The sequence below is a fragment of the Mastacembelus armatus genome, chromosome 4 (assembly GCF_900324485.2).
Source record: "Mastacembelus armatus chromosome 4, fMasArm1.2, whole genome shotgun sequence".
Lineage (NCBI taxonomy): Eukaryota > Metazoa > Chordata > Actinopteri > Synbranchiformes > Mastacembelidae > Mastacembelus > Mastacembelus armatus.
In genome coordinates this window covers 23272690-23287358 of record NC_046636.1, presented here as the reverse complement: position 1 = coordinate 23287358, position 14669 = coordinate 23272690, and the positions used below count along the sequence as shown (strand labels likewise).

The window sequence follows — 14669 nt, the reverse complement described above, 5'->3', positions numbered from 1 at the left end:
TCACGCCATGGCCATCAGCAGCTCTCCTGACACACAACAGCTATGCAGTATTAAACAGATGCAGAGATGGGGGCAAGAGGTCGGGCCAGCTGTGTTTGTATTCCTATATCACACAGGTCTGCATGCATGATGGGCAGCTACTCAACCTGCAAAACATTATTGATTCACTAGATAAACCCACTCGTTCTCAAGCCGCACAAGCCATTGTACAATGACGTATTTTCTTCTGAATTAGGCATTCTGCATCCAGTTTGCATAGGAAAAATTTAAGCTAAATGTGGAAACTCTCACATGTTGTATGTGCGGGAGCATATTTGTGAGCACAATTCAGGGCAACGGTGCATGTGAGCATGTCTTGTACATATAAATGGGCTGCATTTGATGGAAAATAGTTCCAGCTCTCATTTCTGTTTCAATGCTAAGTCAAAAAGCAGAGTGAATGAAAGGTTGTTTATTTAATTTCAATAGGGTTGTCAAAAATCAACTGTCACTATAATCTTCTAACTAACATTCTCTGCCAACCTGGTCAGGAAACTGAGCTGTGGGCTACACCTGCTTTCAAAATATAGTTTTGATAACTCAGGATCAGAACATCTCAAAATAGGCGCTTGTCACTTAATAGGGTTCTGTTTGACAAATGCCCTCTTTTGGTAAAACTGTCCTAGACACAGGCCTAGTGGTTATACACAAAGCAAATTTTAAACTGTGATTCAAGGCTACAAGCGGTAATCATTACCAATACACCAAAGCAATTAATGAGTCCAGTGAAAGACCGAAAGATTTCCGTGGCATTTCTTTACAGCAAAACAGTATTGTGAAGTTTGACAATTGTAAAGAAAAAACATTGCAACTCTTTTGCAAACTTGGTCTGTTCCCTGAGCACAGAAATAATGTGCACATGTCAACGCCTTGATTTGTATGAGCCCAACAGACAACTATTAAATCGTTTCTGCAGCTGGTGACAGGCTTCCTGCTGGGAGGATAGACACATTCTCTAAACATAGGTTGACAGGCTTCTTTTTTCTTCCCTTTCTTTTATTCTGCTCTACTTTCTCTGTACCTCCCATGCACTATCCATCCATCAACCTCAACATACATCCCTCCCTCTGTTCAAACCTTGCAATGTTGCTCTCTCCTCTCTCGCTCCCCTTCTCTCATCTTTGTCATCTTAATATGTTTTCCATTACCATCTGTCCTCCACTCACCTCTCTCACACCTCGTTCTCCCTCTTGCTCTTTCACACACCCCATCCAACCCTGCATTCCTCCTCCCATCTCTCCATGACCCTCTTCTTTAGCTCATGCAGCAGCAGGCAGCCATTATGGCAGCAAGCCACGGAGGTTACCTCACGCCTAGTGTGGCTTTCCCCGCCACACAGATCCACCAGATGGGGGCGCTCAACATCAACAGTCTCCCACCCACCCCCATGACCCCGGTGTCGGGTGAGTTTCATCAAACCTTGGGTGAGCACTCAGTTTCATTCACTTTACTCTTGTGAGTGTGCACTTTATGTATTTGTGAAGTGAAGCTTGGGTTAGTGATGCATAAAGGAGGGTTTGCTTGAATGCCTGTATGACTTACTGAAAGTGTAGGATTTATGTACGTTTGTACTGTACGTCTGTGTGCCAGTGAGGTTTCTGTAGAAGGTCAGCTTTTTTTCATCATGTCTGTATTAATATTTGCTGGTGTGTGCGTGTGTTTCGGAGCAGTGTGAGATGAAAAAAATAGAACTGAAGCAAGGCCAAAAGAAAAAGTACGTGCTTTCTGGTAATCCAAAATTATTCCACTGAAGAGAAAGAGAGACTCAGATAAAAAAAAAAAAAAGTGCATTCAATGGGATTTGCATGTTTATGTTGTTTGTGAATGCAGACAATATTTGGGGACAGTTGCAGCAGAATAAGGCATATCAATAAGTGAGTTTACACATAAGACGCTAATTTCCCCATAGAATTTTGACCTTGTGCTTTGAAGCACTTGAGCATGATCTGCATGCAGTTGGTTTTGTTTTCCATAACAAACACCTCCTATGCAGATACATTACAGAGGAAAGGGAAGGACTTTGAAATACCTACCCACTGCATAACATTTGCTTATTCAGCAGTGCTTCATTTTACTTGAGACAGAGGAAACTTCAAGATTCTCCACTCAACAAAAGCAAGAGCTGAAATAAATAATACAGCATCCTAGTCTTTGTTGTGCTCTGTTCACCTGCTTTGTCAACACTGCAGTATTGAGTTTTTAAGGTGATGACTTTGGTAACTTTAAACCAATCAGTGAGTGAGAGAAACCTGCCACCAGTGCAACAAGGCCTGTTTTAGATTTTCTTCATAGCCTTCACAGGAAACCAGCTTCTTACTACAAACTTGCTGCAATTTATCAAATTCTCTAGCTGCACTGTGGTTTCTTTGGGGGACGAAAAATATGTTCTTATGTTGTACTTCATTGCAAAAACAGAACAGTTTTATTTTATTATACCTGTTGCCTGCTCAACTCAATTCACAGCAGTCAGGCGAACTTAAATATACAGGACAGATGGAAACCAGTTGCTGAAATAAATGCCACAGGTCCCTTATTAACCTTTTAATCAAGTATGTCTCTACCTAAAGCCTGAAGGAATGGGTGTACATGAAGTGAGATGACAGAACATGTCAGTGGACATGCACATGCTGCATGTGTACAGCGCATAATTTTCAGTGACGGGCAATATATCTAGAGAGGAGGTCCATTTGTCAAATATTCACAGTGATGTTTTCTGTGCAAAGTGTGCACTTTTGGGCAGGCATAATCAATCAGAGACAGTGATTAAAAGTGGAGTTCCATCTTGCTGAGAAGCCTCTTATGTTGATGGGCAATGCACTGACAGTATGGTTATTCAGATCTTTGTGTTCAGCATGCAACACAATGGTGCTGATGAAAGACAGTGCAACTGTATTGCATGGATCTGTGTGTGTGTGTGTGCGCGCGCGCGTGCGTGTGTGTGCGTGCGTGTGTGTGTGTGTGTGTGTGTGTGTGTGCAAGGAGCCTTTATCCTCCAGTCTGATTGCATTGTTTGGGCTGTTTGTATATCTCTTTTGAATGTACTGTAGCCTCTTGAAAGCCAAAATCAGTGCTTTGTTAGAAAGGAAGATTTGCAGAATTTTATTTTAATAAAAGCTTACAGAAACTATTTATGTATAAGGAAATGTTATATCAACTGACAATGCCAGGAGCTAAGGCAAATATGCTTATGCTTGTGATTCAGAGAGAGAAGGAGAGAAAATGAAAGAGAAGAGTGTCTCTGTGTCTGTGAATCTGATGTGTGTGAAGTTGTGCCATTTATCTGCTTTCAAATCTGCCACTGTGTAACCTATGGTTGACTGATTACCTTTTACTTGTGAATGCACTGTATTATTAAAACCTTGAGGAAAAGCATGGCTTTTGTAAATTTTCATGAAGTATCATAAATATGATACATTTTATTTCCCCTATCTTCATTCATTAATTTGAATGTGTCTGCTACCAGCTACTATAGTGGTAGTCTAGCTTTCTGTTTTGCTATACACAGCTATTTCCTCTCATCTTTTCACACTTATGGCTATGACTTATTTGGAGTTTATTGAAGGAATATATAACATTACTGGCAAGAAAGTCTGTATAAGTAGGCCAAGAGACTCTGACACTACTGAGAGACTGTAGGATGTCTGCCATGTGTCAGTGGAATAATTCATTGTAATATCAGAATCTGTTTTTAGGGCTTGGGAGCAGCGTGTTTCTCTGCTTTGACAGAGATTTCATTTATGCACTAAGTTGTTTGAAATAAATTAGTAGAGCTTAAAACAAATCTATAAATTCTGATATTTGCATCTTTGTCAAATGTACCAAGGTAAAAAAAAAAAAGATAGAAAGGGTAATGTTCCTCTTCCTTCCAAAATGACAGCAATTGTCCACTGATAGCTACGCTACTGTCTTTTCAAATTAGGTATTCCGTTCTGCATTAACATGAAGCTCAAATTGTAGTTTAATAGATGAAAAAAAAAACTTTCTGATCTTGAGCTAAATGTGTGACAATACTTTATTTAAATGATCAGTATAACCTCTGCAGCGTACAAAAAAAATCTTGTTTGTGACAGCAAGCCGAGGTACATAGAGGCTCAGAGGTTAAGGGTGTTACTCTGAAAACAATGAGACATCCATTTGATCAACAGATGCAAAGCATTTAAGCTTGATGGCGCATAAGCCGTTTGCCAGATGGTTCAGCTGATTAGAGCATGTATCCTTACAATGATGCATGATGATGCTTTTTGAAAATAATGTTCACCAGGTGCTTCTCCCTGAGTACTACAGAGGAAATAAAAGTTAAACAAAACAAGGAAGAGAGAGGAAGAGCCTTAGTAACAGGAGAAGAGAGAGAGAGGGCGGTGAAGAGAGAAAGAAAAAAAGGAAAGGGTTATTTATTTGGAGGAAACATAAAGAGATATGGATCCTGCTGGGGGAATTTGCTTAGGAGCATATAGTGTCAAGCATTCATTGTTAGGATGTGAGAAGTGTATAATCAAAGTCACTCTAATGTTCTGTCGCATGGTGCTGCTCCACAGTCAGAGACAACTTAGTTGCAGGCAGGCTGGATCTTCCACAACATCCTGCTGGACTTGAGTGTGGTTACACCACTGAAGCAGAACACACAGAAGACAAACACCACAAAATTAATTTGTTTAACATAGTGATCTTTCTCATTGTGTGCACCTGTCCTCCACGGTGCATTATATATGTTACACTGACATTTCATATATAATGGGTGATTCTCAAACAAACATATCCTACGGACTGACAAGACTAGATGTTAACTTATCCCAGAGAAAATGTCAACAAACCAGCAATTATCGGTGGTGACTTTGCTGATGAGAATGAATGAGATTCCCTAAGATTGGCTGCTATTGTAGAATGATGCATTGCATCAGAGTTTGGCTGCAGTCTGTTCATACCCAGATGAAGCAGTTGTGTCTTCAATGATGGCGTGATCTCCAGCTCAGTGAACAATAAAAATGTGTTCACTGTTGTTTCCTTTAAGATTTTACTTTTCCCAAGTTTAATTTTACAATATCAACATGGAAATGAAATTTCTGGGCCATTGTCCCACAGATAGAATTTTTCCCTTTCAGTTTATATCAGGTCTGTTGCATCAGAATCATAACAAATCCCAAGAGTGAAAGTGAGCAGCTCTGTGACAGCCAAAGGTGTCTCTGTTCCTGGTGCATGCAAGTACTTTCAGAAAGCACAGCCCACGCATGAACGAGGTCTCGTCTGTGTGAGCAAAACTGAGCTCTGCACGAGCAGCAGAGCTTCACAATCTGTCCAGCTGGTCTGCTCAGAGATATGAAAGTCAGGCACGTTGGTATGGTCAGGGTGTTGTATGTACATTAGGAGTGCAGCAGACAGTACCAGATGCTTAGTAAAGGGGAAAGTTGCTCTATTTAGTATTGAAAGTTGATGGTTCAATATTTACAGTGACACTTATTTAAATCTAATAACAAAACAATCTTTATATTTTTGTTAATATTATTAAATTGAAATGTATGTTGTATTTAAATATAATTACTTTTTAAATGTGTGGTCTGGATGTATATGGATACTCTGTCCTTAAAGGCTTGGAGAACAGTGTCTATTATTTATTCAAAATAATGCTAGTAGAGTTTGGAAGCAGCAAATGTGGTTTAGTTTGCCTGTAGGTAAACATCTGGTGCAGACCTGACATATAGTTGACAGAGTATAGCTCAAAGTTTCAGTGGGAAAAAGAGGCAGTGCCCTCTTCTACTTCAATAGTTCTTGGGGCTGTCTTCTTGATATTGCTAGCCATTTGAATATACTGTAGGTGGCACACACTACATGACAGTGCTGACCTGTGATTTATAGATTTTGGTGTGATTTTTCATGTTTAAATTAGTGGTATCTCTACTCACATTATTCATTTTCTGATCTGATCTGATGGAAGTACAATACATTTATTTTTCATCATTTGTCATTGAAGCTGTGATGTGATTCATTTTTCTTATTTCTCCAGGCATTTATTTATTTGTTCAAGTTAGCTTCCATTTTAGCCTTTAGCCAATGTTACATGGCTGTACAGAACTGTATCATCAGCATGCAGGCACATTTTATTAAACATTCGCAAGGTTATTAATGGATATGATAAACAGTAGGAGCCTTTAACACATTAATAACCCTTCTGAAGTCTATAACATTGCGGAGGACACATTTGATATTTGCTATAAGGGTTCAGTAAATCTAAAATTACTGAAAGCCTGGCAACAGGTGTTTTGCATTTCACCATAAAATGAAATATTCTTAACTAAAAACAGAACAATACAAAAAAAACAGCTTTCAAATGTTGCTAAATGTTGCTTTTTGGTGCACAGAATCATTAACATTACCTATGTGCAAAAAGCCCAAAAAATAAAGACCTCCTATATTTGGCAAAACCATTGTGTATTCATGTAGCACGCCATCATTTACAGTGAGAAGCTATGAGGAATTCAAAAAATTACATGTTCAGGGCATTTAAGGGAGCAGTTGTGAAAGATATTACTGCTAAGAATTACCCATTATGTAACACTGAATAGACTCTGCCTCATCACATTTTAGATTGCATTTTGATGTGCATTTAAATGTGTACTAGATGAAAAATGTATGTTAAATTGACAATGAAATACATTCATCTGAAAGTACATTATTTTACGTCACATTTTATTTGCTTCACAAATATTTAATGGTATCTAAGGGACAGTATTTAAAGTAACATAGTTTTCTATAGTATACCAACTGGACTCAGAAAAGCTGTCCTTGCCTTATTCAGATTTATTATTCACACTTTAAGAACCAGACAGACATTTTCTCTCAGTCTAAATGCATCACATTTTAAATCAGTTAGATGAAAGCATCTGTTTTGAGTGCTTATTTCTTGCTCCAGCGAAAGACAGCCCTTGTGCTCATAATGACTGCACTCTCCAGTATGGGTATACCAGACCTCGTTGATTTGAATGTATAATTAGCATAATAAATACTTCTGTCGCATGTGAAGACTTCTTTCATGAGGCAATCATTGCAAGAAGCAAATCAACAGTTTTCCCTTCTTAGAAGCAGCCAGCAAGAATATGAATGTAATTTTGCTTCCATAATATAAATATATGTGACATACACATATACATAATGTTTAGCAATGCAGACTTCTTTCGTGCAGTAATAAGAGTGGAAAAGTGATAGTTAAGAGCTTGCTGTATAGAATATGTAATCTTGCTGTCCTATAGCATTTCCCGAGCAGGGAACAACATGCCATTATTACAGACCAATACACACAACACACACTGACAGCCACATGTATATCTGCATTCTTGTGCGTGCATCGTAAACAGGCTATGAATACAATTTCCCACAATGCAAGAACTATATATCCACTGAGGTATAAAATGAAAATGTCTTATTATTTTCTAGTTCAGGATAGTAGGAAATACTTTTTGCCATTTCAGCTGAGAACATTTTTGTGCTCTGCTCATGTTGGATATCAGGCCATTGAGGCAGAGTATGACTAGGATACATAAATGACTTTCTCATGTAATCATTGTTTTATTGGACATTGTGTTGCTTATTGTATTTTTTATATCATAAACCCATTTTGTGACCCAGTACATGTAGAGTTAGTTTAAGTTCAGTTTAGTTTAGTTATTGTGTGTTAAATGTGTCAGAGCTGCTGTCTTCACTACACTTCTGATTGTTATATGTATTTCCTGGTTTGACATTTCAAACATGATAACCAGATTGGACTCAGAGGCCCTAGTCTATTATTTGTGTTCTCCTTTACCAAATAAGGGATCCATGTCACTGTGCCACCTACTACTACCACTGCTATTCCTACTACCACAACAACTGCCACACATACATAGGCACTTGCGCCTACTGCACAGCTATGCCTTGGAAAATGAATTTGCCTGATGATGGAGAGGGTGCATTATCTGGTGGTACAGTACAGTGTGTGTGGCCCGAGCAGACTAGCTGTCTCTAGTCCTCAGAATAGGAGCGGCAGTCTCCTGGGTCCTGGTAGGAGAATGGGCTGAAGCTGCAGTCTAATTCATCACAGCTCTACAGGAAACAAGCAATCGGGGGGAAGCTTAAAAAAAAACATGAAAAAATAAAAAAAAAAAGGTTAAATCTGCGCAAAAGACACAAGAGCTCTCACTAGACACGGGTGATTCCCCTGGTCACCACAGCTGCATGCCTTACTGTCAGCCCTCTCATGTCTTAAATGCTGAGGCAGGGAGAGGAAGAAGGAAAGGAAGAAGGAGAGGAGATGACAGGTAGAGAATAAGGAACACATTCCTATATGAAGATGATATTACTCCATGGTGGGAGGTTTCAGGATGTGATGTACAGCATATTTACCATTGCATTAACATAAATCTCTCCATATGTTACCTGTATACTGGATGTGATTGTTTACCCTATCTGGACCACCCCTCACAGGGGGTTCTTTACTGAGACACCAGAGTGTGGGGATATGGCATGCTGGACGGTTTCCGTGACAACCTGGGCTTTCTGTCCAATCAGGGTGAGGGTTTCCAGATTGAGAGGTGGTCCTCAGGGGAGTTGTACTTCAACAAGCTTGGATGTTTTGCCACGGAGCAGCTCTTTTGGAGAGACCATCACACAGTGAGATTCTGCTCAAAATGGGCACTTTGACGTTCTCAGCATAATTGGAAACACTTTACAAAAGAAGGGTCCTTTTAAAATGCATTGAATGAGAAAGGACAAGGAGCATCCAATTTCAATTCTACTCATGAACCTTCCTGCAGCTGCCTTTCAGGGGTGTACCATATATGTTATGACCCACCCATTTGTCAAACTGTCAGCTGTTGTTATTTTGTCTTTTTTTATGATGTTTAAAAGTAAGAGGCATCTTTGTGTTTTGCTACCTGCTCATTCAAGCAAATCTCCCTCTGCAATCTCCTTCTATCTAGTCCAGATCTTTTTCCTTTTTTTTTCCTCAGAAGTTGCATAGTGGTTTCATCATCTTGAGCCGTAGGAGCCAGCAGGGTATCACACAAACACTACAGACAGGCTCATTTTTCACAGGTTGTCTTCCCAGCTATCCTGCAGGATGTGTCACGATGAACGGCGGATATGTGACAGACTCGCGTCGCACCCGTGTCCTTGCATTAGAGAGGAGATGCAGTATAGCTTCTGGTCATGAGCTTTTTGTGTATGTGTGAGTGTGTGTGTCTGTCTGCTTACACAAGGGTGAGTGCAGGTGTTTGCTCTGTACACAACAGGAAAGCATGTCTATGTGTACGCTCGTTTATGTCTTAATACATTCTAACCATTCTATAGTATCAGCAACTTGTAAGTCTATGTAAATGGACTCCTCATGATCCAGTAAGAGTGATCCTTTTTCCCAGCAGGCCTTAGTTCTCCACCAGCCAACATCACCACCTCCGCCGTGCCCAGCATCGTCACACCCATCGTAAACGGATTCACTGGCATCCCTCATCAGCCCAACGGACATCCTGCCGTGGAGACTGTGTACACCAACGGCCTGCCACCCTACTCTACCCAGAGCCCCACTGCTGCTGACACCCTCCAGCAAGCCTTCACCGGAGTACAGCAATACACAGGTGAGAGCCAGAATTTCTTTGTTTACTATCCTGTATTTCTGAGGTTTTACAATCTGCTGTAAATGCTTAATGAGTAGCAGCGAGAAGACAATTACTGCAGGGTAACTACTGCATCAGTGTGAAGCTGTGTGTATTCAGATAATGTAGGACACTGCCTTAGAAAATAACATCAAAGAGCCTTTGATTATACATGTTATGCTTCTGTGATTGACCTTAAGCATCCTTGACACTATTCTCTGTGGGATTCCTGTTTTTACACTCCTCTGTCTTCCATTCCACCTTCTTTTCTCTACCTCTCTACCTCTGCAGCAATCTACCCAGCCACCACGCTGACTCCCATTGGCCAGACACTGCCCCAACCACCCCAGGTCATCCAGCAGCAGCAGCAGAGAGAAGGTGAGGGTGAGAGAACATTATTACTTCTACACTTTACACATCTCATCCTGTGTAATGGATATATAAAGAAGATGAGCATAAGACACCAATATTGCTTTTTACACTGTACACAGCTCATTCTGTATAATACATATATAAAGAACATGAAGGTGAAAGAAGAATATTACTTTAGCACTATACACATCTCATTCTCTGTAATAATAGATAAATAAAGTGGAATGACTGAGAGAACAATATCAATGAATGCTGTTCACATCTCTTCTTAGGTAATAAATATACAAAGCCTGAGGATGAGAGGCCAGTGTTAATACAACCAGATTATATAGTACATCTTGGTTAATAAAAGGTTAGAAATGATCTACATAGGCCTTTGCTTTTTTTTAAAGTAATGACTAAAGCTTCTAATAAAATCCTCTGGTAGAAGAATATTGCCAGTGTAATATAGAAAGACAAAATATTTGAAGATATTTGAAGTACTCCACAGTGCACAGTTTAAGTATTGTGTTGTAATCAACTGTAAGAATTAATAAGAGCAGTGTTTATGTATTTGGTGTATCTTACATTTTTAGGTTTAGAAATAATTGTGGCAGACAGGAGTTTTATCCGTATAAATGTAAACCACAATAGAAAACGAAGTTGTTTAAATGTAACTAGCATTTTTTTCAGTCCGTACAATATCAACAAACTAAGGCAAAAATCTTTTTCTTTATACTTGTGTTTAACGACATTAATGTTTTACCACTGATAATGTCAGAGACATCCTAGAAATCTATTTCCACTTATCTTGATTTAGTCCCAATAGGAGACTGCGTAGATGAAAATGACAAATTCACAGCTATTTTTCATTCAATCCCTCATCCCCCACCCCCCTTTTCTCTGTGTCTGTCTCTCCCTCTCTTTCTCTATATCCAGGTCCAGAGGGTTGTAACTTGTTCATCTACCACCTGCCACAGGAGTTTGGAGACAATGAACTCATGCAGATGTTTCTGCCCTTTGGCACTGTCATCTCTTCTAAGGTCTTCATGGACCGGGCAACCAACCAGAGCAAGTGCTTTGGTGAGTCCGTCACTGGCAGTCACAAACGGCTGTTAAGTCAAAGTAGTTATGCCATTATAAACTGTAGGGATATGAGAACTGTACATTTTTATTGACCTGTCCCTAAAAATTGGAATGTTCTTTTGGTTGTTTTGTCAATGTGTGATTAGTTTTTTTTACAGTCACGTGAAGATGAATTAATGGCAGGTACTAAATGCACATTTCTAATGTATAACAAAGTAGAGATGTAGTACCAGAACGGATGGGCCTCATTCCCTAGTAAATGCATAATGGATGCTCTCAGGAGTTGGACACATAGAAGTGTGTTCTTGCATAAAACAAAACCATTTTCATAGTGTGAGCTCTTATAGTTTTTCCCAGATATTTGGGACATCAGTGGGTGTTGTGTAAAAACTCACAGCTTAGGCGTGAAGACTCATTGTGAAAGCTTTCATAAAACAAATGTTTTTATTTATTGTTTATTGAGCAGTAAGAAAATAATTATTATTTGTAAGTGTATAGTCTAGAATCTGATGACACTGGACAGCACGCAGGCAGGGAGGACCGAATGCTCTTACCTCTGACTGAGTGACCTGAATTTGCATCTTGATGACTGTTGTGGTTTTGGCATCATGGAAAAAATGCGCTTAGGACATTACAGCCAAACTAGTTGTGTTGCAGTCGATCTGACTCCATGTCTTTGTTTCTATTCGGCAGCTGTTTGACCTGGAAACTTTAAGGTGCTGTATCAGCATCTAGATCACCGTTATCTAACCCTAGTATCTGTCAATACCCTCAGTGCTGAGGCTGATTCACACACCCACACACTTTCTGTCCCATTTAGCTGAGACACACCAACAGGCCCCAGGGCTTATAAAACCTTTGAGGAGGTAGGAAGGGATGTTTGGGGGGATGGAAGGCAAAAGACAATTATGGATCAGCATTTGTTTTCACTTCAGGCAACCACAGTACCCTGGGCAAAATTGATTGTTGGCCCTGTCTCCCTGGGGATACTTAATAACATATAAATTCATGAAAGAAGACCTGTTTGCAGTATTGACTTATACACTATGCATTTCCAACATAATGTTAGGCCTGGGCAGGAGGGGAGCACACTGGTGTAATTAATCTATAGAGGAGAAAGGAGTGATAAACTTAGATTGATGGTGTGCAAAAGATGGGGAAAGAGAGAAAGAGAGAGAAATCACACTTGTAATGTGTGACGGGACTGAGCTGAGACTTAGACCTCTAAGTCTGCATGTCCTCTACATCTCATCTTTGCTCCCCAGTCTGAATGCGTTAATCTGATGATGGGTTAGGAGGTCACCTCCTTTCCCTTCTTCTGTACTTTATTCAGACTTCCATTTAGCCCTCCTCCTCACTGCCCAGCCTTCGCTCTAATAGGCCAAACCAGAGCCAAAGCAGTCCAGGCAGACATCTCTCCCTGGTGGCTGTGGACGTGGAGAGGCTCCTGCTGTTTTTCGTGGGTCATCGACTGCTCCTAATGACACCACAGACACAGGGGAGTGCATCAAGCGCAGACACACTCCACTGCAGTTTCTGGTCACTGGATTCTCAAGGCTTTATTTTTACACATGATGGAAACAGGATGTTCAGCATAGGTTTAAGGAGGGGGGTATCTTGGGGACATGGACTGTGGGGTTTTTGTGTATGCAGCAGACTCATCTCCTCAAGATGAACTATGTTTGCTCTTGTTTTGGTTCCAACTACTTTGTACTTTCTTACTCGCTCTTATTACTGTTGTTTGGACTTTCTAGGGAAGCTACACTGAAAAATAGTATTTTCAAATATACTAAATATCAATAAATTCCAGTTTATTCATTACAAAACTGACTATGTAAGTAAGTTGGATCAGTGAGATTTTTTTTCCATCCTCCAAATGTCAATGGTATCTTCAAGATTCTGGATATGTCTTACTCTCATACATACTTTTCTGAGTGTTCAATATGACATATCCTGTGATGTCTTTTGACAGTATCACCTCTGCACTCGTTAGATTTAGAGTCTAGCTGTTTTGTTATTTTAGGTTTAACCTAATTAAACGTTTTACAGCCAGAGGCAGCTGGTCAAACTCTAATTTTTAATATTTTAGGTTACATTGGACATATTAACATCTACTCAACAGATTTTTCAAGCTGTGTTTTTGTTTCATAACATGGTGCCACAGGCACTGAACATCAACAGCTCAAAGGTCCTGTCTTAGCTTTATCTACTTGTTTTCTTTCTGACTGCCATTTGAGTCATTTGCAATAAATGTATCTGTAAATATTTACTTGAAAATTACACTTTAAAGCTTGTCTAACCATTCATAATTACCTTCTTTTAAATCGCGTTAATGAATTTTTCTTAGGTTTTGTGAGCTTCGACAACCCTGCTAGTGCACAGGCAGCTATTCAAGCCATGAATGGCTTTCAGATCGGGATGAAGAGATTGAAAGTCCAGCTAAAGAGACCGAAGGATGCCAGCCGCCCTTACTGACACAGCCTACCTTCAGTATTCATTGCAGCAGCACAGGTGAGGGCACAGAGTTGTCACTGGTTCAAGATTTTAATGCTTGACATTGTTTCTTTTGAAGCTGAAGATTTAATTCTAAAGAATGTCAGGTAATTATATGTGGCACATTGATATTCTTACTCCTAAGCATGGCTTGAGTTTAAGAGCTTATACTTACCTATTTGACAGACATTAAATAATCTATACATTCAGTAAATGTGAAGGTAAATCCTTTAAGGTTGTCCAGAGTTTTAGTATCTGCAGATGAGTAGAAGCTACAAGCATTGATTTCATATGCGGCACAGTAGGAGTATTAATTATGGGAAAATCTGTCATCATCATGATTGACAAAGATTGATTGGTGTGCCAGTGTGGGTTAGCACTCTCCAGACCATTACACTGATATAATAGAGCCATATTGAACTATCCAAAGTTAAAAAAATGGATCACAGTTTAATGAGGAGTGATCTGAAATGGCCCTTTTCTTCTTTTTTTCAGGTTTTAGAGGACACAAGAAGATATCTTGGAGGAGTTAAACTTTTTTCTTTGAAAGCAAAATATGTTTTAAAAAAATTAACAAGAAATTTTTGAAGACATATCAGCGTTTACTTAAGAAGACATAGGTTACAGCAGAAAAAGATGCGAAAGAGGAGGAGGTGCTTCACCGAGGGACTTAACAGTAACAGATGGCACAGTGCAAGAAGATGAGAAGAAAAAAAAACTGAAAAAAAGATGTGATGAGACTGAACAACAGAACTTTTTCTTGTTGAGACTTGAATTGTTAATTAAGCAACAAACTAACAAACAAAAAAGCAGCAACAACAAATAGATTTCTATATACATATTATATACACATATATATATAAGGAAAGAGGCGCTTGTGGCTTTTACTATACTGGACAAATGAGGGTTAAAACTTGAAGATCAAGAAAACCAGTGGCAAAAAAGAAGCAATTCTATACGTCCACTGACAGACTTTCTTTCTCTGTCCCTCTTTCTCTTACTCTATCACCATCTCTCTCAGCAAGCGCAGAACTATGACTCTTGGAGGTCACTGAGGTTTCCATTAGCAACAGTGTACTGCAA

The 14669-nt window shown here is 39.5% G+C and overlaps 1 protein-coding gene across 22 annotated transcripts in view; it reads left to right on the top strand.

The window, feature by feature from the left end:
- The window catches only part of celf5a (cugbp, Elav-like family member 5a), a 168374-nt gene extending 154806 nt beyond the window's left edge, over positions 1-13568 (top strand). For 4 of the 22 annotated variants that reach the window (XM_026304920.1, XM_026304919.1, XM_026304918.1 and 1 more), the window contains exons 7-11: positions 1298-1446; positions 9433-9638; positions 9948-10034; positions 10947-11030; positions 13441-13568. In XM_026304920.1, coding sequence (XP_026160705.1) covers positions 1298-1446; positions 9433-9638; positions 9948-10034; positions 10947-11030; positions 13441-13568 — 654 coding nt within the window. Of the gene's footprint in view, positions 1-1297; positions 1447-9425; positions 9645-9947; positions 10035-10946; positions 11091-13440 lie in introns of all 22 variants that reach the window. The other 18 variants (XM_026304924.1, XM_026304922.1, XM_026304923.1 and 15 more) reach the window with 7 other exon arrangements.
- Positions 13569-14669: the final 1101 nt, after the last annotated feature.